The sequence below is a fragment of the Tursiops truncatus genome, chromosome 15 (genome assembly GCF_011762595.2).
Source record: "Tursiops truncatus isolate mTurTru1 chromosome 15, mTurTru1.mat.Y, whole genome shotgun sequence".
In the NCBI taxonomy this organism is placed as follows: Eukaryota; Metazoa; Chordata; class Mammalia; order Artiodactyla; family Delphinidae; genus Tursiops; species Tursiops truncatus.
This window is the reverse complement of record NC_047048.1, coordinates 38,034,782-38,062,549: the sequence shown is the minus strand read 5'-3', so window position 1 is coordinate 38,062,549 and position 27,768 is coordinate 38,034,782. Positions and strand designations below refer to the sequence as shown.

General features: G+C 43.1%; 2 protein-coding genes across 10 annotated transcripts in view; one reads left to right on the top strand and one right to left on the bottom strand.

Annotated features, from left to right (window-relative positions):
• The window catches only part of LUC7L (LUC7 like), a 50,552-nt gene extending 35,500 nt beyond the window's left edge, over positions 1-15,052 (bottom strand). For 5 of the 7 annotated variants that reach the window (XR_012326177.1, XR_012326178.1, XR_012326176.1 and 2 more), the window contains exons 1-4: positions 14,841-15,052; positions 13,939-14,009; positions 12,868-12,962; positions 8,724-8,822 (exon numbers count right to left, since the gene is read on the bottom strand). Coding sequence is in view for 4 of the 7 variants with exons in the window: in XM_019927500.3 (XP_019783059.1) it covers positions 8,724-8,819 (96 nt within the window). In the remaining 3 variants the exon portion in view is untranslated. Of the gene's footprint in view, positions 1-8,723; positions 8,823-12,867; positions 14,010-14,306; positions 14,688-14,840 lie in introns of those variants that run through there. The other 2 variants (XM_019927498.3, XM_019927499.3) reach the window with 2 other exon arrangements.
• Positions 15,053-24,219: 9,167 nt separating this feature from the next.
• Positions 24,220-27,768, top strand: part of FAM234A (family with sequence similarity 234 member A) — a 31,128-nt gene continuing 27,579 nt past the window's right edge. The window contains exon 1 of one of the 3 annotated variants that reach the window (XM_033839354.2): positions 24,220-24,301. The gene's annotated coding sequence lies outside the window, so the exon portion shown is untranslated. Of the gene's footprint in view, positions 24,302-24,484; positions 24,554-27,768 lie in introns of those variants that run through there. The other 2 variants (XM_033839356.2, XM_033839353.2) reach the window with 2 other exon arrangements.

Genomic DNA, 27,768 nt, shown 5'->3' with positions numbered 1-27,768 from the left:
CAGCCCAAGCTGAGGGTCTAGGCAGTGAACACCTACACAAAGAAACACCTTTATGACAACCCTGTCAGGCCCACAAAGAAATACCTTTTTACACCTTTCTGACTGGCAAAAACTGTAAGTTTGGTAACTCGCTGCTCTGTTAGTAAAGATGTGAAAATGGGAACTCTCACACATCACTGGTGGGATCATTCACCCCTCTGGAGAATTCCGTGACACTAACTACCAAAACGACAAAAGCACATCCTTTCTGGGCCAACAGTCCCGCTTCTAGGGATCTTTCCTAGATACACTCACAATGTGCCAATGTGCAATGCAGCACTATGACCATCAACAGGGCATGGTCCTATAAAACAGACACACATCCTGTGGAATACTATGTAGACACAAATGGATGAAGTACACTATACAATAGGAAATAATCTCAAAGATATGCTGAAAACTTAAACCAAAAAAAAGGGAAGGGGGGGCAGATATAGAGCACGTGTACAGCAGACTACTATTTGTGTTTAAAAAAAAAGAGGGTTTCCCTGGTGGCGTAGTGGTTAAGAATCCGCCTGCCAATGCGGGGGACACGGGTTTGAGCCCCGGTCCGGGAAGATCCCACATGCCGCGGAGCGACTAAACCCATGTGCCACAACTACTGATACTGCACTCTGGAGCCGGCAAGCCACAACTACTGAGCCCACGTGCCACAACTACTGAAGCCTGCGCACCTAGAGCCTGTGTTCCACAACGAGAAGCCACTGTGATGAGAAGCCCACACACCGCAACGAAGAGTAGCCTCCGCTCACCACAACTAGAGAAAGCCTGTGCACAGCAACGAAGACCCAACACAGCCATAAATAAATAAAATTTATAAAAATAAAATAAAATAGAAAGTAGAGATACATGTCCCTCAGGTATCCACATAATCTCTGAAGGAAAGAGAAGAAACCGAACAACTGGTTACCTCTGGGGCCAACCAGGGGGCTAAAGAACAGAGAAGGAGGCAGGCTTCACAACATACCTTTCATATCTCAAACTCTTAATCACGTGAGTGTTTTACATGTTTTTAAGTTACTGACAGGACTTCCCTGGTGGTCCAGTGGTGAAGAGTCTGCCTTCCAATGAAGGTGATGCAGGTTCAATCCCTGGTCAGGGAACTAAGATTCCATATGCTTCCATATGGGGAAACTAAGACTGCATGCCACAACTGGAGAGCCTGCGATCTGCAACTATTGAGCCTGTGTGCTCCAACTACTGAACACATGTGCCACAAAAAAGAGCCCGTGCGCTGCAAAGAAAGATCCTGTGTGCCGCAACTAAGACCCAATGCAGCCAAATAAATAAATAAACAACTGACAAGCAGTAACCCTAGTGACATAACTGATCTAGGCAATAATCCTCAACTGCTGCTTAAAGCATGAGGCCAAAGGCTGATGGGGGCCTGTGCAACCAAGTCAGGCTGCCTGTGCCACCCAATTCCACTGACGTTTTGCCACCCAAGGTGACGCACCAGCCAGTGCCCGTCCCGGCCCCTGCACTACTCTGTCAAACGAGAACCTGATTCTGACCGTCAAGCTTCCAGATCTAACTCCCAGGTTATAGGAAGTTTCAAAGATAAAGGAAAACACATTAAAAAGACTGCATTATAAGGATGCAATCAGCAAAATCCAGGATATGAGAGACTTAAAAATTAATTTCTTCAAACAAACAGATTTAAAATGACTTACAATACATCCTAATGTGTGGCTCTTATTTTGAATTCTGAGTCAAACAAATGATCGTAAAAAAAATACTTTTTGAGATAGTCTGGGAAATTTGAGGACTTAGATAATGTTAAAAAATTTTTCTTTTTTTTTTTTTTTGTGGTACGCGGGCCTCTCGCTGCCGTGGCCTCTCCCGTTGCGGAGCACAGGTTCCGGACGCGCAGGCTCAGCGGCCATGGCTCACAGACCCAGCCGCTCCGCGGCACGTGGGATCTTCCCGGACCGGGGCACGAACCCGCGTCCCCTGCATTGGCAGGCGGACTCTCAACCACTGCGCCACCAGGGAAGCCCTAAAAAATTATTTCTTAAATTACCAATACTTTAAATAAAATTATCTTCTAGATGTACTATTTGCAGTACTTACAGATGAAATTCTATGTCTAGGAACTACTGTAAAATAATCCAGTGTGGAAAGACAAGAATAAAGATGAAATAAGAATCTTCACGTCAACAATCACTGAAAACTGGGAGATGAAACCCAGAGATCTCATTATATTATTCTGTCTACTTCTGCATGTTTAAATTTTTCCTCAATGTATTTTTAGAAACAATGCTAATAAGATACAAACTACTATATACAAAATAGACAAACAAGGTCCTACTGTACAGCACAGGGAACTATATTCAGTATTTTGTAATAAACTATAATAGAAAAGAATCTGAAAAAGAATTTATATATATGTATAACTGAATCGCTTTGCTGTACACAAAAAACTAATGCAACATTGTAAATCAACTATATTTCAGTTAAAAAAAAAACAACAAACAACATGCTAGTAAGGAGATTCTGTCACAACCAAATATAATACCAGATCTTTGTATGCAGAGTAAAGAGAACTTCAAAAGCCAATGGCAACACTGAAATATTTACAGATGAGATGACAGGATGTGTGAGGTTTGTTTTGAGATTTGTGAGAAGTGGGTACACAAAGATGAAACACAGTTGGTCCTGAGCTGATCATTCCTGAGGCTGAGTGACGGGTACATGGAGATTCATTATACTGTTACACCTCCTTTTGATGTATGAGATTCTCCATGGTAAAACAAACAAACAAAAAACCAAAAAACAAACAAAAAACCCTGACCATCCAAGGTCAGCCTGTAGCATTTGAGCAGCAAGCTGTTGCTTCCTTCCACCTTAAAGCTGTGGTAAGGGACTGCCTCCAGGGAGCGGGAGGGGCACAGGGAAAGGGGGCTTTTGGCGTTTTCCGTGATAGTCAATGAATTCTGATTCAGCCACACGCTTCCAAGGAGAGCACACAGAAATCTTCACTATACACAATTTTATCTTTGTCTTTCTCATGATTTCCTAAGGAATTTTAAGTCATTGAACAGGTGTCACAAAGTTTCAAGAGCACAGTCTACCATTTGAGTGTATCATAATTTGTTCATTCATCATTGAGCCTTTTTTGTTGCATCCAACTTTTCAATCTTATAAACAATGCTAGCTACCACAAACATCTTTGTGTACCAGTGTTTGCCTGTGTTTTCAATCACAGTTGACCCTTGAACAATGAGGGGGTTAGCGATGGATTGTGTAGTACTGTAGTATGTATTTATTGAAAAAAATCCATATGTAAGTGGACCCACACAGTTCAAACCTGTGTTGTTTATAAGAGATTTGTAGAAGTAAGTTACAAGGTAGAAATACCTTTAAATTTTCATTTCTGCCTACTATTTTAGCAACCTGACTGGACCTAATAACTTTTCACGACTTAGCATAATTTGGAATTCCCCGGTGGTCCAGTGGTTAGGACTCCGTGGTTCCACTACAGGGTGCACTGGTTCCACCCCTAGTTGGGGAATTAAGATCCTGAACACCATGAGTCAAAAAAGAAAAAAAAGAAAGCATAATTCTTTCTCCTCCCCTAAGAAATAATCACTTAAGAGCTTGGTATATACCTTTTAAAATTGTATCAAAACGCATATAAAAGCAAACAATTTTTACTCCACTTAGGAGTTTTTCAAGCTTTTTTCATTTTTCACATCAATACACGCATCTTCTGTATCTATAGCTGTGTTTCACTGTATTTTAACACAACTATAACCATTCCACAATGAATACACATTTGCATTTTTTCACTTTTCACTAATCCAAAATGATGCAATAAACATCTTAAGTCTTCTCATACATAGGCAATTATTCTTCTAGGACAATTTCTTACAAATTGCTTAGAGGGGACTCAAAGTCTATAAATATCTGAAAGTAGTATAAAGGGCTGATGACCTCTTTTAAAAGATTTACCGAGGGACTTCCCTGGTGACGCAATGGTTAAGAATCCACCTGACAATGCAGGGGACACAGGTTCAAGCCCTGGCCTGGAAAGATCCCGCATGCGGTGGAGAAACTAAGCCCATGCACCACAACTACTGAGCCCACGAGCCACAGCTACTGAAGTCCACGCACCTAGAGCTCGTGCTCCGCAACGAGAAGCCACTGCAATGAGAAGTCCACACACCACAACAAAGAGTAGCCCCTGCTCACTGCAACTAGAGAAAGCCCACACGCAGCAACGAAGACCCAACGCAGTCAAAAATAAATTTTAAAAAAAACCTTGCATGATAAACATGGCTTAAAATATAATTCAAATGCCTGTTACATTAATAATATATTTAATTTTTTCAATATGAAGACAAAATAAATGCTGTACTTTTTTTGTCAGCTGTCTTTCTAACACAACCTAGATAAAAATAGCTCCTAAATATCCCTGACTGATCTGCTAAACGGAATGACTCCTCTCCCAGCGTCATTTGATGCTGCTTGCATTAATTCTGGCATCAATCTTATTATACTTTCAGAGACTTTGGAGATAAATGTTTGGCTCACCTCACAGATTCATTGTCAACAGTGAAGATATTCTACCAAAACACTTGGTAAGATACATAAATACAAGTTATTAAGAAAAATCAGAACAAGTCATGATTTAGCGATGGTTCACAACTTGTGAAAACAAAACCTGTGTCCACCTTCCAATAGCGATGACTACACTGTAGTCCCTCCAGAAACCAACCTCAACATGGGAGCTGCTGGTCCCACGCCTAGGAACTGAACAGTCCACAGGCTACATATGTGGCAGGCTAGGAGACTAGCACCAACAGCAGGTCATCAGGAGGCAGCAACAGGTCAGTGATAGCAAGAGTCAGCCCACTGGCCACATCTGGCCGAAAAGCTTCTGAGGTGTCTGATTTATCAAAATTGCAATTTTGACAAGAAAAATCACAACTAGCCTTTCTGATATATACATATATATACCTATATACATACATATATATATTTATACATACATACATATATATATTATATATATATATATTTGTTCATCCTGAATGGCCTATCTTTGAAAGATACAAGTGACCTCTGAAGACAGGTACTGGATGGCTAGTCACGTGGAAAGGGAAGACTTTTCACCTGGAATCTGTAACAGTTACGTTTCCTACCGAAGAGATTTAAAAATTGGATTTTTATCAAATTCTTTTAACAAATCTATATTCTGGAAAAGCACCTTATTTTTTCCTTCTAAGTTTATTCTGCATAACTAAGGGAAAAAAAAGTTATTTTAGTTTGGTATTTTAAAGTCAGGCCACATTTACCTCTATCAAAGTAACCCATCCCGTGCACCACAACGAAGAGTAGCCCCCGCTCGCCATAACTAAAGAAAGCCCTCACGCAGCAACGAAGACCCAACGCAGCCAAAAATAAAATTAAAAAATAAATAAATAAACCCATGCACATCTAAACACTACTGATATATATATATGTTAAAAATTTTAAGGCTGGGTAAATTTTATGGCTAGTGAATTGTATCTTAAAGCCATTATTTAAAAAACCTTTTTATGGTAAACTCTCCCTAACACCCAGAGGTACCTGCTTAGCGCTCCACAAAGCACCACTCACTGTGTGGCAGGACCATACCTTACGCAAGTAGCCCCCACTAATAAACATTTCCAGTACATCCTCCTCTTTTTACTTCAGTCTTTTACTTTCACAAAAAAAGCTGCAATGGGCACCTTTTCTGTGTACCCATTAACACATATCACTAAGATACAGTCCCAGCAGAGTTCTGGAACAAGTGTATACAAGCATTTGACATGCTGAGAGCCACCTGACAAGACTGCCCTCCCACAAACACAGCTGCTCCAAGTCACCCTTCGTTCTTCAGGACAGGAGGCCTCCTGCGTAGGTTTACAGCACTAGCCATGAAACATTTCAACATGAGCCATCTGTTAGGTCAAATATGATTTTTAAGGAGTTGAAAGGACAGGTGATTACCTCTTTAACAGGAAAAGGTATTCCTGCAAATGGTAAATTTTCACAATACAAAAAGGTCTCGTGACCCACTTGAGCCCTCCAACTAAGACAAGAATGTTCATAATCTCTTGGTTTCTTCTAAAACTACTCTGTACATCTAGGTACGTCAATGGGTATAAATGTCCTTCCTTTTTAAAAATCACACTACAGAAGCCATCGTATCACACTTGCTTTTCCTCTTTATCTTGAAGATAATTTCACAACAACATACACTGAACCACACTGAACTCAATCCTCTTTCCATAGCTGTACATCATTCCATTGTAAAGAAGAGCAATGACTTAGCCAAGCCCTCAATGAAGAAGCCTACAGTGTTCTGGCTTTCTGCAGTTCTAATGCTGCAGGAATATTCTGGAGCAAATTTATCTTTGTACATATGCAGAAGTATCGGTCAGATATACTCTCAGAACTAGCACTGCTGGGATGTGCTTTCACACCTTCAGATGCTCAATTATCCAGGAGGTGTATCAGGATTACTTAACTCTCCATCTCCTTAGCTCTGAGTGAGGGTGAGTATCTGCCATAGGATTAGATGCCTACCAGAAAGTGTCCTTTTCTATCCTTTGCCCATTTTCTATTCAGCTATTGTTACAGTTCTTCTCAATCATGATGAATTCTATATACAAAGGATACTTGCCCTTCGTCATATGTGCTGCAAATATTTTGTCCCAGTTGAATTCTTATTTTATGTATAGGAATTTCTGATATGCTAATATTTTTAAGTGCCTACTCAGAAAAATGTATCCATCTTTCCCTTATAGCTTCTAGGCTTTATAACATGTCAAGATGACAGAACAAAATTCTCTTTTGGGGGATCCAACCTGGTTTTTCCCCCAACTAGCTAATCCATAGTTCCTAATAGTGTTCATTGAAAAACTCATCTCCACAGTGGCTGAACACATGCCTTTCATAAAATACTAAATTACCGTATATGTTTCAGTCTTTCTGTAGTCTAAATTTCTTCTATTCATCTATTCTTCAGCATAAATTCATCAGGGCATTTAAAAAGTACACTGACATTCTCATGTAGCAGAAATGCTTAGATTTGTGATCCAAAAAAATTATGTTACTAAAATTGAAAATTTAACCTATACATCTGTGTATCTAACTCTTTCTGATATCCCAAGGTAATGGTCTCTTTACATAAGCGTTTTTCAGGTACTGAAGAATTTAAACTCACAATAAAGAAAACTTTCATCTCCAAGCCCCATCTATTAGTTGAGCTGTTTGTTGCTAAAGGCATTTTTAGTTAATTCAAAGATTCAACACTGATGTTGAAGACTGTACTTGAAAAAGAAATGATAATTTTAATCACTTTTTAAGATTACTGATTTAAGTAGAATTGACTCTAGCTATAATATATCTCTAAAATGTCCATTGGCAGGAAAAAAAAAAGTCTTTCCTTGGTTTTGCTTTTCTCTGACTTCCTCCCACCAAGCTCAGTGCCTTCCCAGTCTTCACTGAGGAACCTGAATGGCATCAAACCCCTCACTGACCCCTGGTCAAACCAGGGATGGAGGACTTGGAAAAAGAAAAAACTAACAGAGTGACTCCATGGGAATTCCCTGGCAGTCCAGTGGCTAGGACTCGGCGATTCCACTGCAGGGGACCTGGGTTCAATCTCTGGTCGGGGAACTAAGATCCCACAAGCAACACAGCACGGCAAAAAAAAAAATTTTTAATAAATAAATAAATAGAATGGAGTGACAATCATGCATTCTCAATGGGGACAGGGATGAAAACTTGTCATGAAGAGTGAAAAAAATCTTAGATATTACAATGGTTAGTGGCCCGGAAAGGATCACATAAACTGATATGCTGGGTATCTGTGGTATCAAAATTTCATGGCGGGGAAGTAGACAAATTATGGGAAAAGGTCTAAAAAAGGCTCCTTTGGGAGGCAAAAATGACAATAAAGTTATGAAATAACATTTTATAACCACTAAATTGCAAAAATTTAATGGTCTGACAATACCAAATGTTAGTGAGGATGTGTACACTGCTATTAGGGCTGTAAACTGATACACATTCTCAAACAGGGAGAAAAAAGAAAAAGACAACATTACAGATCTTTCAAGAATAAACGTGCCTCTCCTACAATCCAGCAATACCTCTCCTAGGAATATACCCTAGATAAACCGTTGTACACGTGCACCAAGAAGATATTCAAGAACATTTATAACACTGTTCATAATAGTTTAAGAATAAAAAATTAAAAAAAGAAACTAGTATCAACCCAATTGTCTATGAACACAAAATGGATAGTTTGGGGAATACTCAAGCAGCAATGAAAACAAACAAACCATACTCAACAAAATATGTAAACTGGAACATAATACTGAAGGAAAAAAGTTATTAAAGATTACCTATGCTATGAAACCATTTTTATAAGACTCAAAGAGAAGAATAAACACAATGTTCAAGGAATCATAAAATATGTAATAAGAAACATTTTTAAAGAAAATGATACATACAAAACATAGAACCGAATAGGGATGATAGACACACAGACACAAATCGGTACTGGCCACGTTCTAGCTCCCAGCCAGAGAGCTGTGGAATGACATCTATTATTCTGCTTCATAACTTAAAAGGTTACATTATTCTTGTTGGTGCAGTATTTGGCTCTTCACAGTAGGGAATAATTAACACAAAATAAAACTTACATCCAATTCAAAAAAGAGGTCCCTTTCTTTACTTGCAATCTCATAATCTGCTCGGAGGGCCAAATCGTGGATTTTGGTACATTCTCCTAAATCCATGCGCTGTGAGAAAGAAACAAAAATTTACACATGAACATCTACCCATTTGTAGGAAGCACTGTGACCTGGTGTTTTAGCTGTCATCAAAATAAACAGTACTTTTTTGGATATTAACTATGATAAGAAAATTTAAAAATAATATGGCTAAGAAGACTTATTTTCCTTTTATTGATACCGTCATGACTATATGACACTCAGAACAGGTGCATTTAAGTGTGATGATTTATATCTCTTACAGAACCAGAAATAGACTAGTAATGTTTTCATTATTTAGCTTTTGCCAGTTTTATTATTGCATTAGTCACATAAATGTTTATTCGGTGAATAGCAACATGAGGGGTGAGAGGGTGGCAAGGAAGAGGCCAGGAAACAAAAGTATCACTGATAGCAGCAAGTTTCCATGCATTCCTTCTTGCAGCCACGACTACTCAAGATGCTACAGAGACAAAAAGAGGAAAAAGAAAGAACAGAGAAAAACGAGGTTTTGGAAATTACAACATAACCTAACACCTGGCTTTGTGTAGCTCTTTGTATACCAAAGGAAATAAAGCAGAACAGGCTGATTCAGAGCCAAAGCAATTCTCCAAACATTCTCCTAACCTGCTAAATGGCTCTGGACACGTAACTGGGAACACAGACTGGACCATTCACTTGCCCCATTTGAAAAACAAAAGGCTCTTTTAACAAAACAAATTATTTGTGTTACCAGTAAGATTTCGCCTGATGTGCTATTACATGTTGTGAGCACATACAGAACAATTAGTAGTGCGTATTTCTCATCTAAATCCTAAGTAGAGGATCCTGTACAGGGACACCCCCACCCCCACCCTTGCCTCTGATCATCTAAACAGCAACAGGGACGTTTGGATGCTGAGGGTCAGGCTAATAAGTCAGAGAATGCAAGTTAAGAAAACCCAAGAGCCCAATGAGGAGACACCTTGGGAACCCAAGCTGTTGGTCACAAGTACGACTAGCAAACAAAGAATGATGGAGTTCAGGAACTCCTTTAAGCTCAAACTACAAGTGTGTCCAAAATGAGATCAAAAAAATCTTCATGGGTTACAAAACCCTCAACATTTTAGTTTTTAGGCACATGAGAGAGGCTCGCAGTGCCTGACTCCTGGGTCCGAATCTCAGAAAGTGCAGCCATGCTCTTAACAAAATTTCCTTCAGTATCCCAGTGACAGAGCCATGAGGGGACTGTCTAGGGTGGAGTTTATCTTCATTTTGACTGAAGGCTACATGCCAAAAGCTCTTTTCTCCTTCATTATGCTTACTTCGAAGTCATGTGTAGTTTACACATGTTGGTTACGTGGGGAATCCAGAGGTAGGGAAACAAGTTCCAAAAGCCAAAGTTGCAGCTAAAATTGCTATCACTGTAAAGCTGACAACTTTTGCTTCCTTCACTCTTTTAAATAGCAAGTATAATTCTTTAAAAATATATAGCTTCCACAAACAAAACTCTAAGTGCAACAGCTGAAAAATGAGAGATAGCTATCAGAAATTATTTAAAAGCTAACAAAATTCTGTTACTCAAAGAAAAACCACCTCCAGATGAAGCAAGCACCGAAACCGCTGAGTACTATAATTTTAACTGCAAATCAATTTCCATTCTAAAAACTTCAACTGTCAAGAAAATTTCGACATTAGGGAACCACATATAAAGCAAAATTCACCATTACCTTCCTACAGGTGGGAGCTCTCAAGCTAAAGCAAGTGGAATACAGGTCTGGGGTTCCATGGTTACTCTGGAGGTAGCTTTTCAGCTTTGCCAAGGAGGCAAGGAAGTACTGGCCAATTCCCCTAGCAGCCAAACACCAAGCACAGCTGAAATACCACACTCATAAACTTCTTCCAAAATATTCCAAATGGCTGTCAAATCCAGCATGTCAGACCCCCCCTTTTTTTTTTTTTTACTGAACAAACATCTGTGTTCTCTACTCTCCAGTGGTCTCACACTGCAGACAGGGAAGGGCAAATAAAGGCTCCTTCTAGAACCTTCAGGAAACCAAAGTTCTACCACAAGACAAGTTACACTACCTTCCCTCCAGCTATCCCTCCGCTCTTACTAATCAATACATTTTCCCATCAAGCCTCAATAAAACGATTGCTTCCATTCCTCCGTTGTCTCACCCCTACTGACAGGAGACGGTTTTGAGCAAAGATTTGGGTATGGAGCAGCCCTTGGCAAGCTGAGGGTTATAACCATTTTCATCTTGCAGCTGTGTTCTAAAGAATTATATTGATTCCAATTTAACACAACACAAACTCTACCTCTCACTTGCCACCTCCACGCAGCCCACACCCGTTAAGGCTCAACCTTTACAACACCATCCAAGTTCCCAACCCTCACCTCAACTGACCTCACGACCCCGCACAATTGTTCACGGCACCCTCACATGAACATGGGTCTCCTGGGCTCCCTCCTCCTCAGTCTGAGCTGCCCTGTAACCCAGGCGGGACGGAGTGATGCTGAGCAGTACTTGGCCTCTCATCACTGCTCTGGTTCCACAGCCTCTGTCTCCCTCCCCCTGAAGCACACCAGCCCAGAGGCACCTGAGGCACCCCTGCTTCCCTCTGCTCCAGCATCCACCTGGAGCGTTAATCCCCCAAACGCACACGTGTGTTTTTTCTCACCATTCAGGTCTCTGCTCCCATGTTCCTGAGAGGCCTTTCCTTATCACCCTATCCAACAGTCCAGAACCTACTCATTCATTATTTACTGTCTGTCCTGTTCCTCCATTAGATGAGAGTAAAGATTTTGTCTTATTGGTACCACATCCCCAGTGCCTGGCACAGAGTATGTGTCCAACAAATATCTGGCAAATGAACCTATACCTAACACAATAAACATTTGTAGGAAATGCCCTCATTCACCAGCATTCTGGAACAATGCTACATAGGGATCCAATCAAGAAAAATATGGTTGAACTGCTTCACGCTGGTGCATGTCCCTCTACTCCCTTTGACTTCTTCCACTAAGACCTACCAGCAATTCCAGGTTATGATGCCTCATACAGGAGTATCCTACCGCTGACTGCTTATGACCAGTGGAAGCCAGTAGTCTACAGTGATGGCACCCACAACAATCTGGAGCACACAGTAGTTATAATGTTTTCCTATACCAGGTCAACCACTGGCAAAACCCCAGCTAACAAAGGCACAAGGCTTGGCTTTCATTTCCTATTTGCTGTCAGAAGAGCCAGCTTGAGAAGATTCAATACACCTGTGCAGTTTGCCAGACGCTGCTCCCCCAAAATGGTAATAATAAAAGCAACAATTAATTATGAAGAAAACGTTCCCCAGCACATGCACATGTGACCCTTAAAATGAGTAGACATTCCAGGAGGGAGCTGTGAAATCTGAAAATGCTGATGGTGTTTACAAAACTAATTTTCTGTAAGTGTCTGAATCACTGTAGATAATCCACACTCTTTAGTCTTCTTAAATCCTACCTAATTTTGAATAAATGCACATTCTGCAAAACTAGCATTTATCTGTTTGCTTCATCTGAAATGAACTTAAAGTTTCACTTAGAATTTTACACTTCACTTAGAAGTAGAGAGATCTATACTTATTGGATCATGTATTGATTTCTTGAAAGGGTGGCATAACACAAAATTGCAAATCGATGTTAGTCCTGATTTTTCAAAAATCTAAAAATCTGGGGAAGAAACATACCTCGTTAGATCAAAAGTCTAACATGTGTTTAACCTGAAAACAAACCAACCCAGAATCTTAGAGCTACAGGCTGACCTGAAGTACACTTTTTGCTAAAACCAAAGGAGACTAGTATTTGCACTACTTAGTTGTGAATACCTCAGTATAAATGACTCTACAAAAACCTGATAACTTTACAAAGAGAATTTTATAGAAGTGAAATATGTCATTATATAAAATTCCACCCCACTAACAGAACCTATCACTTGAAGGGCAGTAGGTAATTTCTGCCGGGTAAAGGAAAACAGAATTCAACCTGAAAAACCTTCAGTGCCTACACAGCATCCATGTCTGAGTGTCCTATGACATCCCCCCCAAATGTACCTACCGTCCCAGCCAGAATGTCGTGGGGGCAGCAGTCCAGAAGATGACTCTTGCAGACACGGTCATCTGTAAACTTGACCCTCTGTCTGGTTTCGTCTCCTGAAATTCATGTGTGGTTTTAAATAAGACAATATTATCACATTAAGCACAAAAGCATATCTGGTACAATTCACCTGGATGATTTGCAGACTACCAAATACACTGAAAAGCTGATCTAGAGGTATTTACAACTGGAACGAAATACAGATGATTTTTGATGCTAAATATATCATGAAGAATCACACTTAAAGAGATCTGACTCCGTCATTGTGCCAAGGAAGTCAAGGAGTCAGAAGGAAAATGCTGAGCACCAAACAGCCATTAGCCCCACACATACATGTGGGCAATGAGATACCAAAACCCATGCTAATCAGAGGGCGATGAATCACCATGTATGACTTAAAGCTGGTAGTTTCCAACAAAAGCTATTTATTAGTCTAATCATTTTGCTATAGACCAACGTATAGGCAGTATTTTGCCAAAATTATATGAAGAAAGCTTTCTCTCTCTACTACTGACTGATAAATAATCTGAACCTAGTCTACCTATCCCCCTTTAACCCCCACCCTTAAAAAAGACAGTTGGCACCTGAGAGTCACTTTTAACAAGACAATACCAAGAAGAAAAAAAAAAAGGCAAAAAAGGAACTAGGTTAGTCAATACACACTGTGAGTTCCAACACATACTGTACCCATCTGCATTCTTCAAGACCTCAGCTGCAGAATTTTATGCCCGCTGTTGAAAAGTTTTAAAGGAAAAGTTTTCTTGCCCAACCTGCAGTAAGGAAGTCAGGGGAATGATACATAAAAGTAAAGGCAAAGTGGAATGTGACAAATTTTAAAGCTAATCTGTGTATATGACACAGAGCTGTGTAATACTAAAGGAGGAATATATTTTAGGATTTGCAAGCATCCAGGATTAATGTAGTGTCTTTTTATTGAAAATGTTTTCTTTCTAAACTACACTTTTAAAGTTACTTGTGAAAAAAAGCAAACACTTTTTTGTTATAACAGCTTAGAAATTGGTTGTGACTCACGGCTCGATGAACATGAGGCTTTTCTGCAACTCCCTTGCAGATTGATGTAGGCAGGCAAAGATACACTGAACCTTTATAAATAAAATAGAGGGGCCACAATTGTTCAGTTTGTATGAAATAAAAATATGGGAAGCAATTCAAAAGCAACTCAATATACAAAGAAAGCTAGAAAGCACTTATTCGCCTATGAAATAAAGTGCAAACAATCTGCACAGCCCTGCGAATGTGCCAGTGTGGACTTACAACTTCATTACTTCGGTAGAAAAGAAAACACAAACCACAGCAGGTATATAGTTTTGCAAAGATGCAACCGCTTTCTCCTGAGACAACCATCAAGATCTTGCGCTCCTCCCTACAGTACAACCTACCTAACGACTGCCAAGCGCTGGCTAAACAGAGGCTCTCCTGTGTGGCTAGAGGAAAAGGGGGCTGGAAAAGCACGCGGCAGGAACCCACGTTAGAAAAGCTCAATTTACGGCTCCCCTTGCAACGGTACAGAACAAGACGGCCAGGGTTTCCAGGCCATACGGCTCCCTTGCGCGGAGGAGCTCCGCCAGCCCGCTGCCAGCGCCCAGAGCCCCAGCTGGCTGCAGCCCTTCGCCGACTCCCGGTTCGAGGGGCGGCGGGGGCCGCGGGGGTGGAGGGGAGGCGGAGAAATAGCAGAAAGGTCAGCGGGGAGGGGGCTGGCGCCCCACCGACAACGCGGGCTCCGAGGGAGGAGCCCGCCGGGGACCCAGCCTGCGGGAAGAGCTCAAACAAAGGCCCGGCGCCCCCGGTCGGCGCGCGGGGGAGGGGAGGACGCCCGCGCAGGCGCAGACGGTCGCGGCCCCCCGCCTCAGGCCGCCCGGCGGCCTCGCCTCGCTCCCGCCCCAGCCCCCGCCTGGCCGGCCGCCCCTACTCACCGTCCCGGGCCGTGCCCATGAGCTGGTCTAGCAGGGCCCGCATCTGCGCCTGGGCGGACATGGTGGCCGGAGGGAGCGGCAGGAGCGGCCGCGACGGCTTCTCTCAGACTGCGGCAGCGGCGGCGGCGGCGGGGGCGGCGGCGGCAGCGCGGCGGCAACGAAGAAGGGTCGCGTCGGCCTCGAACCCGCTCGGCTTCTTCCCGCCGCGAGGCACGCCGGGAGGAATTGCGTCGGCGCCGGCGCTTGGCCTGCTGGGAAATGTAGTTTAGGGGCGGAGCCAGAGTCTCCGATGAACAAGCAAGCTGTGCAAGGGGCGGGGCCAAAGTCCCAACCCTGATTTTAGTGTGGATCCCAAAACTTACGTGCTCCGCTGAGGCTAAACCGCAATAAAGTGAAATAAGTGTAGACAATACAAAACAAAAAAATAGGGCTTCCTTGGTGGCGCAGTGGTTGAGAGTCCGGTTACCGATGCAGGGACACGGGTTCGTTCCCCGGTCCGGGAAGATTTCACATGCCGCGGAGCGGCTGGGCCAGTGAGCCATGGCCGCTGAGCCTGCGCGTCCAGAGTCTGTGCTCCGCAACGGGAGTAGACCACAACAGTGAGAGGCCCGCGTACCGCAAAAATACAAAACAAAACAAGGAAATAAATCCCGTGTTTTCTTTCTAGCCGTGAAACTGGGAATGTATCCTTTAGCTACTCTCAGACTTTTTTTACACCTGTGAAAATGGTGCCTGTCACATGACTTGTGAAAGTTAAATGAAGCATGGAGTTCCTGTTAGGTTCTGTGACTACTACTTGGTGGTGGTCCCTGAGTTCACAGTCTGCCATCCACCAAGACTGCTCTAGCCCTGGCCACTTCCGAGACTGACAATGAGCCTCTGACACATGCGTACAGCGGACAGTAGGGGACCGTGATTCATACCATTGGAACTGCCCACATATCCAGATGTGTATTTGCTTGTTCCGACTGCAGTGCCCTCACACCCAAAGGTCTGCAGGATGCCTGATTTACTGACATGGAATCCTGCACAACTTTGTCTCATATAAAGAAATCCATTTTATGGTAAAGCAGGTCAATTATTTATTTCTGTGTAGCAAGCTGCTTCAAAACTCAGTGGTGTAAAACAAAAATGATTTATTATTTCTCATTATTCTGTGGAGTTCAGGCAGGGCTTAGCTGGGCCCTGGGCTCTCTGCTCTAGGTGATTTGTCTTGGTTCACAAAATTGCTTGTATGAAACTGGGCTGAGCAAAGATCCAAAAAGGCTACACTGATGATCTGGCCCCTCTGTGGTTCTCCATGTGGCTTCTGTATCTGTACATGACATCATAACATTCTGAAGTCTAGCCCAGCTTACTACATAGTATGGCAGCTGGCTGCCCCAGGGGAAGGAGTGGAAGCTGTCAGTCCTTTTAAGGCCTAGGCTGAGACCCCCAGAACTCTCCTTCTACCATTACCTATTGGTCAAAGCAAGTCAAAAGGTGGGACTGCCCTGGTAGTCCAGTGGGCAAGACTCCACACTTCCAATGCAGGGGACACGGGTTTGATCCCTGATCAGGGAACTAAGATGCTATATGCCATGCGGCATGGTGCAAAAAAAAAAAAAAGTCTGTGATTTAGTTAATAACAATGTACTAATGTTAATTTCTTAGTTTTGACAAATGTATCATAGTTATGTAAGATATGAACCCAAGGAGAATCTTGGGTAAGGGTATATGGGAATGTTTGTACTATTTTTGCAATTTTTCTGTAAATCTAAAATCTTTCCAAAATTAAAATTTATTTTAAAAATAGTATGTAGAAACAAATTCAAACAAGTTATTATCACAATAACTACAAAGAGATTAAATTTATTAGTTAAAAGAGAACATCAAATAGGATTTCATGATAATCCATTTTTATGCTATTTAGAAGCAATACACTTGAAATACAAAGATGTGTAAAGGTTGAAAGTAAAAGTGTGGGAAAATATGTAGGCTAACACCAACATAAACAAAGCTGATATAGTTACAGTATAAGGTTTAAAGGAAAAAATATTAAGTATGGAGAAGTCATTGTATTGAAAAGGGTTTTGTTCACAGTAAGATTCAACTATTTTAATCTTGCATGCATCTAATCAAATAGCCTCAAAATATGCAAACCAGGGCTTCCCTGGTGGCGCAGTGGTTGAGAATCCACCTGCCGATGCAGGGGACACGGGTTCGTGCCCCGGTCCGGAAAGATCCCACATGCCGCGGAGCGGCTGGTCCCGTGAGCCATGGCCGCTGGGCCTGCGCGTCCGGAGCCTGTGCTCCGCAACGGGAGACGCCGCAGCAGTGAGAGGCCCAAGTACCACAAAAAAAAAAAAAAAAAAAATGCAAACCAAAAGATGACAGAACTGCAGGAAAAACAAATACACCATCACAAAAGTGGATTTCAATATACACCTTTTAAAGTGTTTTGACTAACACAACATTGTAAATCAACTATACTTCAATTTTAAAAAAATGTAGGGGGCTTCCCTGGTGGCGCAGTGGTTAAGAATCTGCTGTCAACACAGGGGACACAGGTTTGAGCCCTGGTCCGGGAAGATGCCACATGCTGCAGAGCAACTAAGCCCATGCGCCACAACTACTGAGCCTGCGCTCTAGAGCCCGTGAGCCACAACTACTGAGCCCATGCACCACAACTACTGAAGCCTGTGCGCCTAGAGCCCGTGCTTCGCAACAAGAGAAGCCACCGCAATGAGAAGCCCGTGCACTGCAACAAAGAGTAGCCCCCACTTGCTGCAACTAGAGAAAGCCCGCGTGCAGCAACGAGACCCAATGCAGCCAAAAATAAATAAATGTATTTTTTTTAAAAAAGAAGGAAATGTAGGGAATTCCCTGGCAGTCCAGTGGAGGTACTTTCACTGTAGGGGCCCAGGGTTCAACCCCTGGTCAAGGTACTAAGATCCTGCAAGCTGCGTGGTACGGCACCCCCACCCCCCCAAAAAAAGTAAATGTATAGTCTTAAATGCTTAAAATATTGTTTTAAAGGCAGTAATTTCATGACCTAACAAGCATTCAACTTGAGTTAGAAAAGGAAAAACACAACATGACTGAATAAAGCAGAAAGGAGATTACTAAAAGAAGACAGAAATCAACATAAAAGAAAACAAACATACAATAGAAAGGATCAACTGGGCCAAAAGGTGGTGTTTTGTTTTTCTGAGGTTTTTCTTTTGGCTGCGTTGGGTCTGTTGCTGCGCGCAGACTTTCTCTACTTGAAGCGAGTGGGGGCTACTCTTTGTTACGGTTCACAGGCTTCTCATTGTGGTGGCTTCTCTTGTTGCGGAGCACGGGCTCTAGGGCTCTAGGTGCACAGGCTTCAGTAGTTGATGCCAGCTCGGTAGTTGTGACTCACAGGCTTAGTTGCTCCGCGGCATGTGGGATCTTCCCGGACCAGGGATCGAACCGTGTCCCCTGAATTGGCGGGCGGATTCTCAACCACTGTGCCACCAGGGAAGTCCCAAAAGGTGGGGGGGGGTTTTGTTGGGTTTTTTTTTTGCAGTACGCGGGCCTCTCACTGTTGTGGCCTCTCCCATTGCGGAGCACAGGCTCTGGACGTGCAGGCTCAATGGCCATGGCTCACGGGCCCAGCCGCTCCGCAGCATGTGGGATCTTCCCGGACCGGGGCACAAACCTGTTTCCCCTGCATTGGCAGGCGGACTCTCAACCACTGCACCACCAGGGAAGCCCCAAAAGGTGGTTTTTTGAAGAGACTAACAACATAGACAAACTTCTGGTGAAACTGATGAAAAAAAGAAAAGAGAGAGAGATAGCACAAAGCAAAGAATAAAATGGGAGTGTAACCACAATGAGAGAAGGAATTAAAAACTAAGAGAACACTATGAACTTTATGCCACTATATTTGAAGCCTTGTATTAAATGGAAAATTCCTGGGAAAATATAATATTAAAATGGACACAATAATAACAATAAAGTCAGAACTGCCATGTAATTGTTAAATAAACTAGAAGAGTAATTTAAAATCTTTCTCAGGCCCCTTGCAGCAGTTTGTGTGATGGCTGAAAAAGCATCTGAACTGCAAGAAGAGAATGATGATGGCCAGCAGGTTCATGTGATGCCTAGGAGAGACCTTGACAGTCCACAGGAGCAGGTAGGCAGAGGCAGCCAGCGTTGGTCCAACCTTCTCACAGTGGGGTCTTGCTACAGCTCTAGGAAGAGGAGAAAGAAGACCCCCAGAGAGGAGGAGACTGCTGACCATGGAAAAAACAAATAAAACACTAAGATACACTTAATAAAATTAAGTTCTAACTCTAAATATTACAATGTATGTGAAAGTACAAAGGAAAAAAACACACACTTGTATGCTAGGGAAAATTCTATTTTGCTTTCTCTAAATTATAATTTTTCTCAAGAGTCAAAAGGCTGTTATTGTGCTTCATTTTAAGAACAGCAAGTCAGAAACGTCAAAAATTTAAAGTGTCATCCATCTTGGGGCAAAAACCAGACTTATGCTATCAGTCTTTAAAAGCCTTAAGCCTGGATTTCCCCGGTGGCTCAGTGGATAAGACTAAGAAGTCCACATGCCGCAACTGAAAAAAAAAGAAAAAGAAAAAGAAAAAAAAATCCCGCATGTCGCAACTAAGAGCCAGCGCAGCCAAAATTAAAAAAAAAAAAAAAAAAAATGTTGCTCTCCATCTGGCTCTACAATGATTAGGTGACCAGCCACTGCAGTTGCTGACCTTCAACACACCCTGAAAGAAGTTCAGGGCCAAGATCAGGAACAAGGCCCTCTGTGCTCTGGGAAAACTGGCAGAACAGGCCTTCAGATAGGTAGGTATTTTCATTACAAAACTTTATGAACCCAATTTCTTGCATCTTTTCATACCTAGAAAAGCAGTAAAATAATTAACAGAGACATCTGCCCCTCATGACTAGCAGCAGCCTCTACCAAGATGTATGCTTGATTGCACATTACTCCCCTCACCAAAAGCATGTACATAATATATACTGACCCCGCCCCCCAGCCCCGCCCCATTCCAAAGTTCAGAGCTCACTGACCGGCTGTCTCTCCTGCTACAGTCCTCAGTAAGCCGCAAATAAAACTGAACTCACAGCTCTCATGTTGTGTGTGTGGTTTGTTGTGTTTTTTTTCAGTTGACATTACCCAGAACGTCACCTCAGTATCTGAAGTTTCCCTCTGTCCCCTCCTCCTCTAATAAGTTGGGGTTTTATGCACCAGCATCAAGGTATTAATAAATCTTATTTAAAAATTTTTCCTTAAAGAATGCATCAGGCCCACCTAGTTTTATTGGTGAAAGACTGGTTTTCTACCCAACTTTTTAAAGGAACAGACCATTCTAATCCACAACCCTTTCTGAAAAATATAAAATGATTAAATATTCCCCAATTCATTCTATGAGGCCAACAGTGGCCATGGCCCACGGGCCCAGCCGCTCCGCGGCATGTGGGATCCTCCTGGACTGGGGCACAAACCCGTATCCCCTGCATCGGCAGGCGGACTCTCAACCACTGCGCCACCAGGGAAGCCCGAGGCCAATAAAATCTTGATAGCAAAACTAGACAAGGATAGTAAAATAAAGTGCTGTATAATCCAACCTCACTCATAAACATAGAGCCAAACATTCTAAACAATATCAGCAAATGAAATCCAGCAACATGTAAAAGGATAATAGGCCATAAGCAAATTGGTTTAATCTAGGCATACAAGGATCAGTTATCTTTAGAAAGTTAATAGCATTTACCACATTAAAAGATTAAAGGAGAGGAAAAAAAGATTAAAGGTGAAAAACTGCATAATCATCACAAGAGATGCAGAAAAAAAAACACTTAATAAAATTCAATGCACATTGATGATGTAGATGAAAAATTAACCAATCAACCTGAGAAAGAAATGAAACATTTTATCCGAGCCAAATTTGAGGACTATAACCCAGGAAGAGCAACTCAGAAAGCTCTGAGAACTGTTCTGCCCATTAGAAGTAAAGGAACAGTTCTTTAAGTTTTTTGAGACAGAGGGCTGTACATCAAATGACATATTATTGACAGTTTACATGATCCAGATCTAAGTGTCATTGTGGTAGGTCATGTGGTCCCGTACAAGATCAAGAAAGAATGTTATCTTTTAAGGAGTCCTCTTGTGGGTGCTAGGAGAACGCTGCTGTTTATGGCTGAGCAGGTATTTCTGCAGATGTGGAGGTTTGGTCGATGCATAATGCAGATATACAATGCACAGTGGTGGGGAGACAGGAGGCAAAGGGCAGAGAAGAATTTTTTATGATTAAATTTTTCTTGTCTTGCCATAAAATATGAATTTTATTTCACAACAATAAAAAAAACTCTTAGGGAATTAGGAATAGAAGGAAACATTTCTAACCTGTTAAAGAGTATCTACAAAAAAAAAATCCTACAGCAAATGGTCAACTATTGTAAATATTCTCTTTAAAATCAGGAACAGGACAAAGATGCACACTACTGCTTCTATTTATCAGCTCAGAATGGCAAGAAAAATAAAGACATAAGGATTAAGGGGGAAGAAACAAAATTGTCTTTATTCAGATTATATGATTATATTCTGAGAAAGTTCAAAAGAATCCACCAACAAAGTATTAAAGATATTCTTAGAATGGTTGCTGGTTAAAAAAAAATATGTAAATCTTTGCACTATTTCGATATGCCAACAATGGAAAATGTAATATTTTTTAAAGACACTGTTTTTTTTGACTGCACCTCACGGCTTGTGGGATCTTAGTTCCTCAACAAGGGATCGAACCCGTGCCCCCTGCAATGGAAGCACAGAGTACTAACCACTGGACTGCCAGGGAATGCCCAAGAAAATATTATCAATAGCATTGAAAACCGCAAAATGCCATCTAACAAAAGAAATAAAAATCTTACTGTAAGACATCACAGAAGGCCTAAATTAAGTGCAGAGAGAGTCTGAGCCCGTGTTCTTTTTTATTTATTTATTTATAGCTGCATTGGGTCTTTGCTGCTGCGCAAAGGCTTCCTCTAGCTGTGGTGAGCAGGGTTTACTCCTCGTTGCGCTTCGTTGCAGTGTGTGGGCTTCTCATTGCGGTGGGTTCCCTTGTTGCAGAGCACGGGCTCTAGGTGAGCAGGCTTCAGTAGCTGCAGCATGCGGGCTCAGTAGTTGTGGCTTGCAGGCTCTGGAGCACAGGCTCAGTAGTTGTGGCACAGGGGCTTAGCTGCTCTGCGGCATGTGGGATCTTCCCAGACCAGGGCTCAAACCCGTGTCCCCTGCACTGGCAAGTGGATTCTGAACCACTGCGCCACCAGGGAAATCCTGAGCCCGCGTTCTACGTAAGAAGATAAATCATGTCACTTCTCCAGTGTGATTTACAGATTGGGGACCATTCTACTGAAAAGCCCTACAGAGTTCTTTTGTGGAACTTGGCCTGATTGTGATTTTGACCGAAGAATGAATGGCTGAAGCTTTCCAGAAGAAAAATAAGGTGGAGGGACCTGTCCAACCAGGTATCACGAGTTACTATAAAGGTATTGTAATTGAGATTGTGTGGCACCTGCACGCCAGAAGAGAATGTAATGATCCCAGGAAGAAGCTGTGGGCATTTAAGACTTCCCTCCATTTCCCAGTGCTCCGGTAAAAAGCCCTAGTCCCCTGAGACTCTTCAGATACTTAGGAGAAAGAAGTCTGTAGTAATTTGTCTAGTTAATTGCTGTGATTCAAAAGTATAATAACTTGCCTTATCTTTCTGAGAGGGTCAAGTAGTTTCAGGCTGGCTTAGGTGCCCAGGTACCCTGGGGCTGCCTGGGCCTGGAGAGATTCATCTAAATATCAAAATACTTGAGTCCAGAGGGGATCCTTTCAGGAGATGAGGAGGACAGATGTCTCTTTCCCTTTATGAACAGATGGAAGTCATTTCTCTGAATCCCTCACCTAGGGATGTTGTGTCAGTCCACTCACAAAGGAAAAATTTCCATCAGTTCTCAATGGGTTGGGTCGGGGGAGGCCTGTGGGAGGTGTGAGGGATGTTTCATACTTACTATTACTGTGGGGTAATTAACAAGAAACCTGGTTTGATGCAGAACACCTTGTGTGAGCATTAGGACAAAGTTATCAATAATGAAGCTGAGGACTTCCCTGGTGGCGCAGTGGTTAAGAATCGCCTGCCAATGCAGGGGACACACGGGTTTGAGCCCTGGTCTGGGAAAATCCCACATGCCGCGGAGCAACTAAGCCCGTGCGCCACAACTACTGAGGCTGCGTTCTAGAGCCTGCAAGCCACAATTACTGAATCCCGCGTTCTAGAGCCCGTGCTCCGCAACAAGAGAAGCCACCGCAATGAGAAGCCTGCGCACCACAACGAAGAGTAGCCCCCACTCAACACAACTAGAAAAAGCCCGCGTGCAGCAATGCAGACAAAAATAAATAAATAACTTTATTTTAAAAAAATAATAGGGGCTTCCCTGGTGGCGCAGTGGTTGAGAATCTGCCTGCCAATGCAGGGGACAGTGGTTCGGGCCCTGGTCCGGGAGGATCCCACATGCCGCGGAGCAACCAACCCCGCGAGCCACAACTACTGAGGTCCGCGCCTACAGCCCATGCTCCACAACGGGAGAGGCCGCCGCAATGAGAAGCCCGTGCACCACAACAAAGAACAAAAGCAGCCAAAATAAATAGATTAAATAAATTTAAATAAATAAATAAAAATTAAATTAAAAAAATAGAGCTGAATTTTAAAAACCCAACAGAAACTCATGCATATACATTGTTTTTTAAAAAATATGCCAGATCGTTGGGGTAAAGAGGGACTAACTCAATAAATGGCATTAGCACTCCTGGTTATCCAAATGGAAAAAAAAAAAAATGAAGTTACCTTCTTACCCCATACTAAAGCTATTCCAAGTTGAATTAAGGACTTAAATGTTAAAATCAAAACTTTAAAAAAACATTAGGAAAATACGTGGGAGAGTAAGGGGGTAGGAAAGGATTCCTTAAACAAGACACAGAAAGTACTAACCATAAAATATTGGCACTTTTTTAATATTAAAGTGAAAAGACGAGACGCAAACCGAGATTTTTACAACACACGCCACCGACAAAAACTTAATATCCAATACAGGGCGCCAGGAAACAACACGAAAAGACAAGCCTTTCAGCAGAAACCTGGACCAACGACCAGAACAGGCACTTCCGGAAGAGGAAACGTCAGGCCAACGCAAGTAAAACCAACTAAAGATGCTCGAACGCGCTAACAACCGCGGAACCGGAGCGGACCGGCAGCAACCCCAAGGCAATCTGCGGGACTGTCACTACCGTCCGCGTTGCTCAGCAACCGAGCCGGCCGTGGGGCGGGGCCTGAGCGCGCTTTCCGCCCCGCCCGACCGGAAGTGACGCCGGGAGCGGGGCCGAGTAGCCTGGTGGCGGCGCGGGCAGCGGCTCTGGCATCCTCGGGAGGGCGCGGCGGCGGGTGAGTAGCGCGTCCTCTTCCTTCTCGCGCGTGCGCTCCGCGGCCTCGCGCGGGTCCACCTCTTCCCTCTCGGGCCGTGTCTCTCCGCGTCGGCGCGGGACCCCGGGAGACCCCAGCCCCAAGAGCCCGCCCGTGCTCTCGCCCACCGCCCAGCGTTGGAGTCCGTGCGTGTCCGCGCCGCGCTGTGGGTGGAGGAGCTACGCGGGAGCCGGGCAGCGCAGCGGGTTGGCAGGACCGACTGCCGCAGCCTGGGTTTGTGTGGCGCTCAGTTCAGCCCCGCTTTCCCCCAAAGACAGGATTTAACTCCCATTAGGAACCTTCCCACCCCAGTTGGCTGCATAGGAGGCAAGCTAGCCATCGCTGCACTGGTTGCCTGGAAGTAATTAAAAATATACTAATACTAAAATAGTATGTCCATGAGCTGCCTCTCGCCAGGGTCAGATATGCATGTCCTCTTTCTAGGACGGCGTCTGTTTGACGACTGGCTCAGTAATCCAAAGCTCAGCTGACGGTTACTCACCTATAGAGGTGATTGCTCCCTACAGCCTGTCTTACTAAGCAAAAGCAAAGCAGAGTTTAAAAGCGGGGAAGAACGCTGTCAGTCTGTGAGAGTTCTCACTTCCCCCATGACTTGATTGCCTGGGAGCTGACTGATAGGTTATCAGGGTATAGACAACTGCAAATACTTGCAACTCCGTGATTTCAGCTGAGGAGCTTGTGTGATGTGCTCACCTACCCCTAGGCTGCTAATGCTCTTCTGAGCCTCAACCAGATGGCTCCATTGCTCTCTTTGCACTTTCCCTGTGAGCCTGAAGTTACAGCAGCCTAGATGAACTCAGCAAGTACTGAGTGTCTGCTGGGTGCCAGGCATATAGCACTCATCAAGACAGAATTCCTGTCCTCAAGGAGCTTCAATTCTATGGGAGGATACAGATAATAAGTAAGATAAATAAGCAAAATATGGAGCATGCTAAAGAGAGAATACGGATCAGGAAAGAGTGAAATGGAAATGACCCTGTTATCAATGAAGTGGACATTTATTTGGGCATTTTACCAGTTCTCTGAGTCCTTGTTGCACGGATTGGAGTGCTTTTGGCTTCAAGTGTCAAGCGTCCATTAAAACTAGATCAACCTCTGGAGGCATTCCACCTACTTTCACTTAGGAAAGTCCAGGGGACCAGAAATAGATGGGGCCAGGGGCTTAAATGAGATCATCAGGATTTAGTGATGGAGTGTGGGGGTCTTACTACCATCCTCTCACACACTTTCTCTTTGACCTGTTTCTCTCTATGTTGCCTTTCTTCTTCTCAGGTTCCTGCCTCTGCTCTACCTGCTTGTATTAGTTATCTGCTGCTCCGTAACAAATCAACATCAATGATGTTTTAATGGATTAAAACATCAAACATTTATTACCAGTTTCTGTGGGTCAGGAATTCAGGAGTGAATTAGGTGATTATAGTTCAAGGACTCTCATGGGATTCTTTTTTTTTTTTTTGCCACTCCACGCAACATGCAAAATCTTAGTTCCCCGACCAGGGATCGAACCCATGTCCCCTGCATTGGGAGCGTGGAGTCTTAACCACTGGACCGCCAGGGAAGTCCCAAAGGACTCTATGGGGTTACCACCAAGATATTGGCTGGGGACGCAGTCATTTAAAGTCTTGATTGGGACCAGAGGGTCTGACTTCAAGACAGTCCACTCACTCAAGGCCTCAGTTCCTTACTGGCTGGCTGTTGGCTGGAATCCTTATTTCCTAGCCACAGGGCCCACGTGCTCACATGTCGTTGTCTTCCCTCAGAGCAAGCGATAAGAGAGGAGAGAGAGGACGGTGGAAGTCACCATGGTTTTTATGATCTAATTTTGGAATTTTGCTGCTGCTCCTGCCATATTCTGTTTGCTGGCATCACTAGGTACTAAACACTCCACTTTTGAAGGGAGGCACATCAAAGAGCTTGTGAACATATTTTAAAACCACTCCTGTGGGAAAAGAGTGCCTATTCCTGTAATTCCAGTTGCAGTTCCAGATCTAGTATTCAGTTGGGTCCTAATCATGTGAATCTGATTAGTTAGCTAGCCCTGGGTAAGGAGCCCTCCCCAAAGTTACCAGAACCACACTAAGCTTGTGGGAAAGTGGATTTACCCAAAGAAAGCCCAGGTGCTGTTACAGAGAGAAGGAGTGGATGTCGGGTAGTCAAATTGACCCCTATGTCTGATACATGCTATCTATTTCAAATCAGTTAGAAAAGTTTACAAGCAGAGCATAGCAAGAATTGGACATTTATTCAGACAGGTGAATGTGTATGTTTATTTTATGCCGTGCACTATGCTTTGTCCTGGGAAGACAAAGGCAATAAACGAGTGATGCCCTCCGAAGTTCTTCACCATCTGGGGGTAGGTCTCACCAGTGGCTCAGTGGGTATGGAGCAGTGGTGGGCGGTGGGTGGGTGGGGGACTGGTTTGAGTGGGCTATGAAGGCCCAGTAGGAGTTACTGGTAGGTCAGCCTTGTGATGGGGGAACAGACGTTGGGTATAGGGTTTGGGAAGACATGATACTAGAGGTAGGCGATAGCCAGGTGGTGGAAATACCTGCAGGCAAACTCAGGTGGCTGAGCTTTGTTCTAAAGTTGTGAAGCGTCAGTCAAGAGTTTCAAGCAGGGGAATGAAATGATCAGGAGATATTAGAAAGATGTCTCTTGCAGCATCAAGGAAGGTTTGAGAGGGCTACAGAAATCCAGGTGAGAAGTTATAAAAATACGATCTAAAGTAGCGGCCGTTGAAAGGAGGGGTTCAACTGAAGAGATACGTCAGAATCTGCAGGGTTTGTGGTTGTTGCAAAATTTACTACGTACCTCACCCGAAATCAGTCTTTAGAAAAACCACAAACTTAGTGAGTTTTGTTCCCACTCTGACTTTGTAAAATCCTTCATGAAGCTTAGGTTGTCTGGATGTAGTGTCCAAAAAGAAGAATGCTGATTCCTAAATGAATAACCAGGAAGCAGATATTGAGAGATCAAGTGGCATATCTCTAACTTTTTAAAAATTGGAGCAAATTTTTTAAGAAATTGGAGGTGGGGCATGGGAGAGAAGTGTGGTCTGTAGATGGAAAAGGTTGGCTCTGTGTTGGTAATTGTTGAAGCTGGGTCGTGGATGAATGGGGCTGGTGGTCTCTACTTTCATGAATATTTAAACATTTATGTGACAACAGGTTTTTAAAAAATAAAGGTAAATAAGTAAACTTAAGGCATATTTATAGGGTTGATCAAAAGTGATCAAGTAAGAATTATACTTTATCTTCTTAAGAGCTTCTGCTGTCCTTAATGTAAGGACAAGAAGAAACACTGATTTGTGGGGGAATCAAAGGAAATTGGATCTTCCTTAGAACTCATGAAAAAAGCTTACTCCATGTTATTTTACAGACAAACCTACAAAACTTGTTCTGTGTAACAGTTGCTTGTCTGAAATTCTG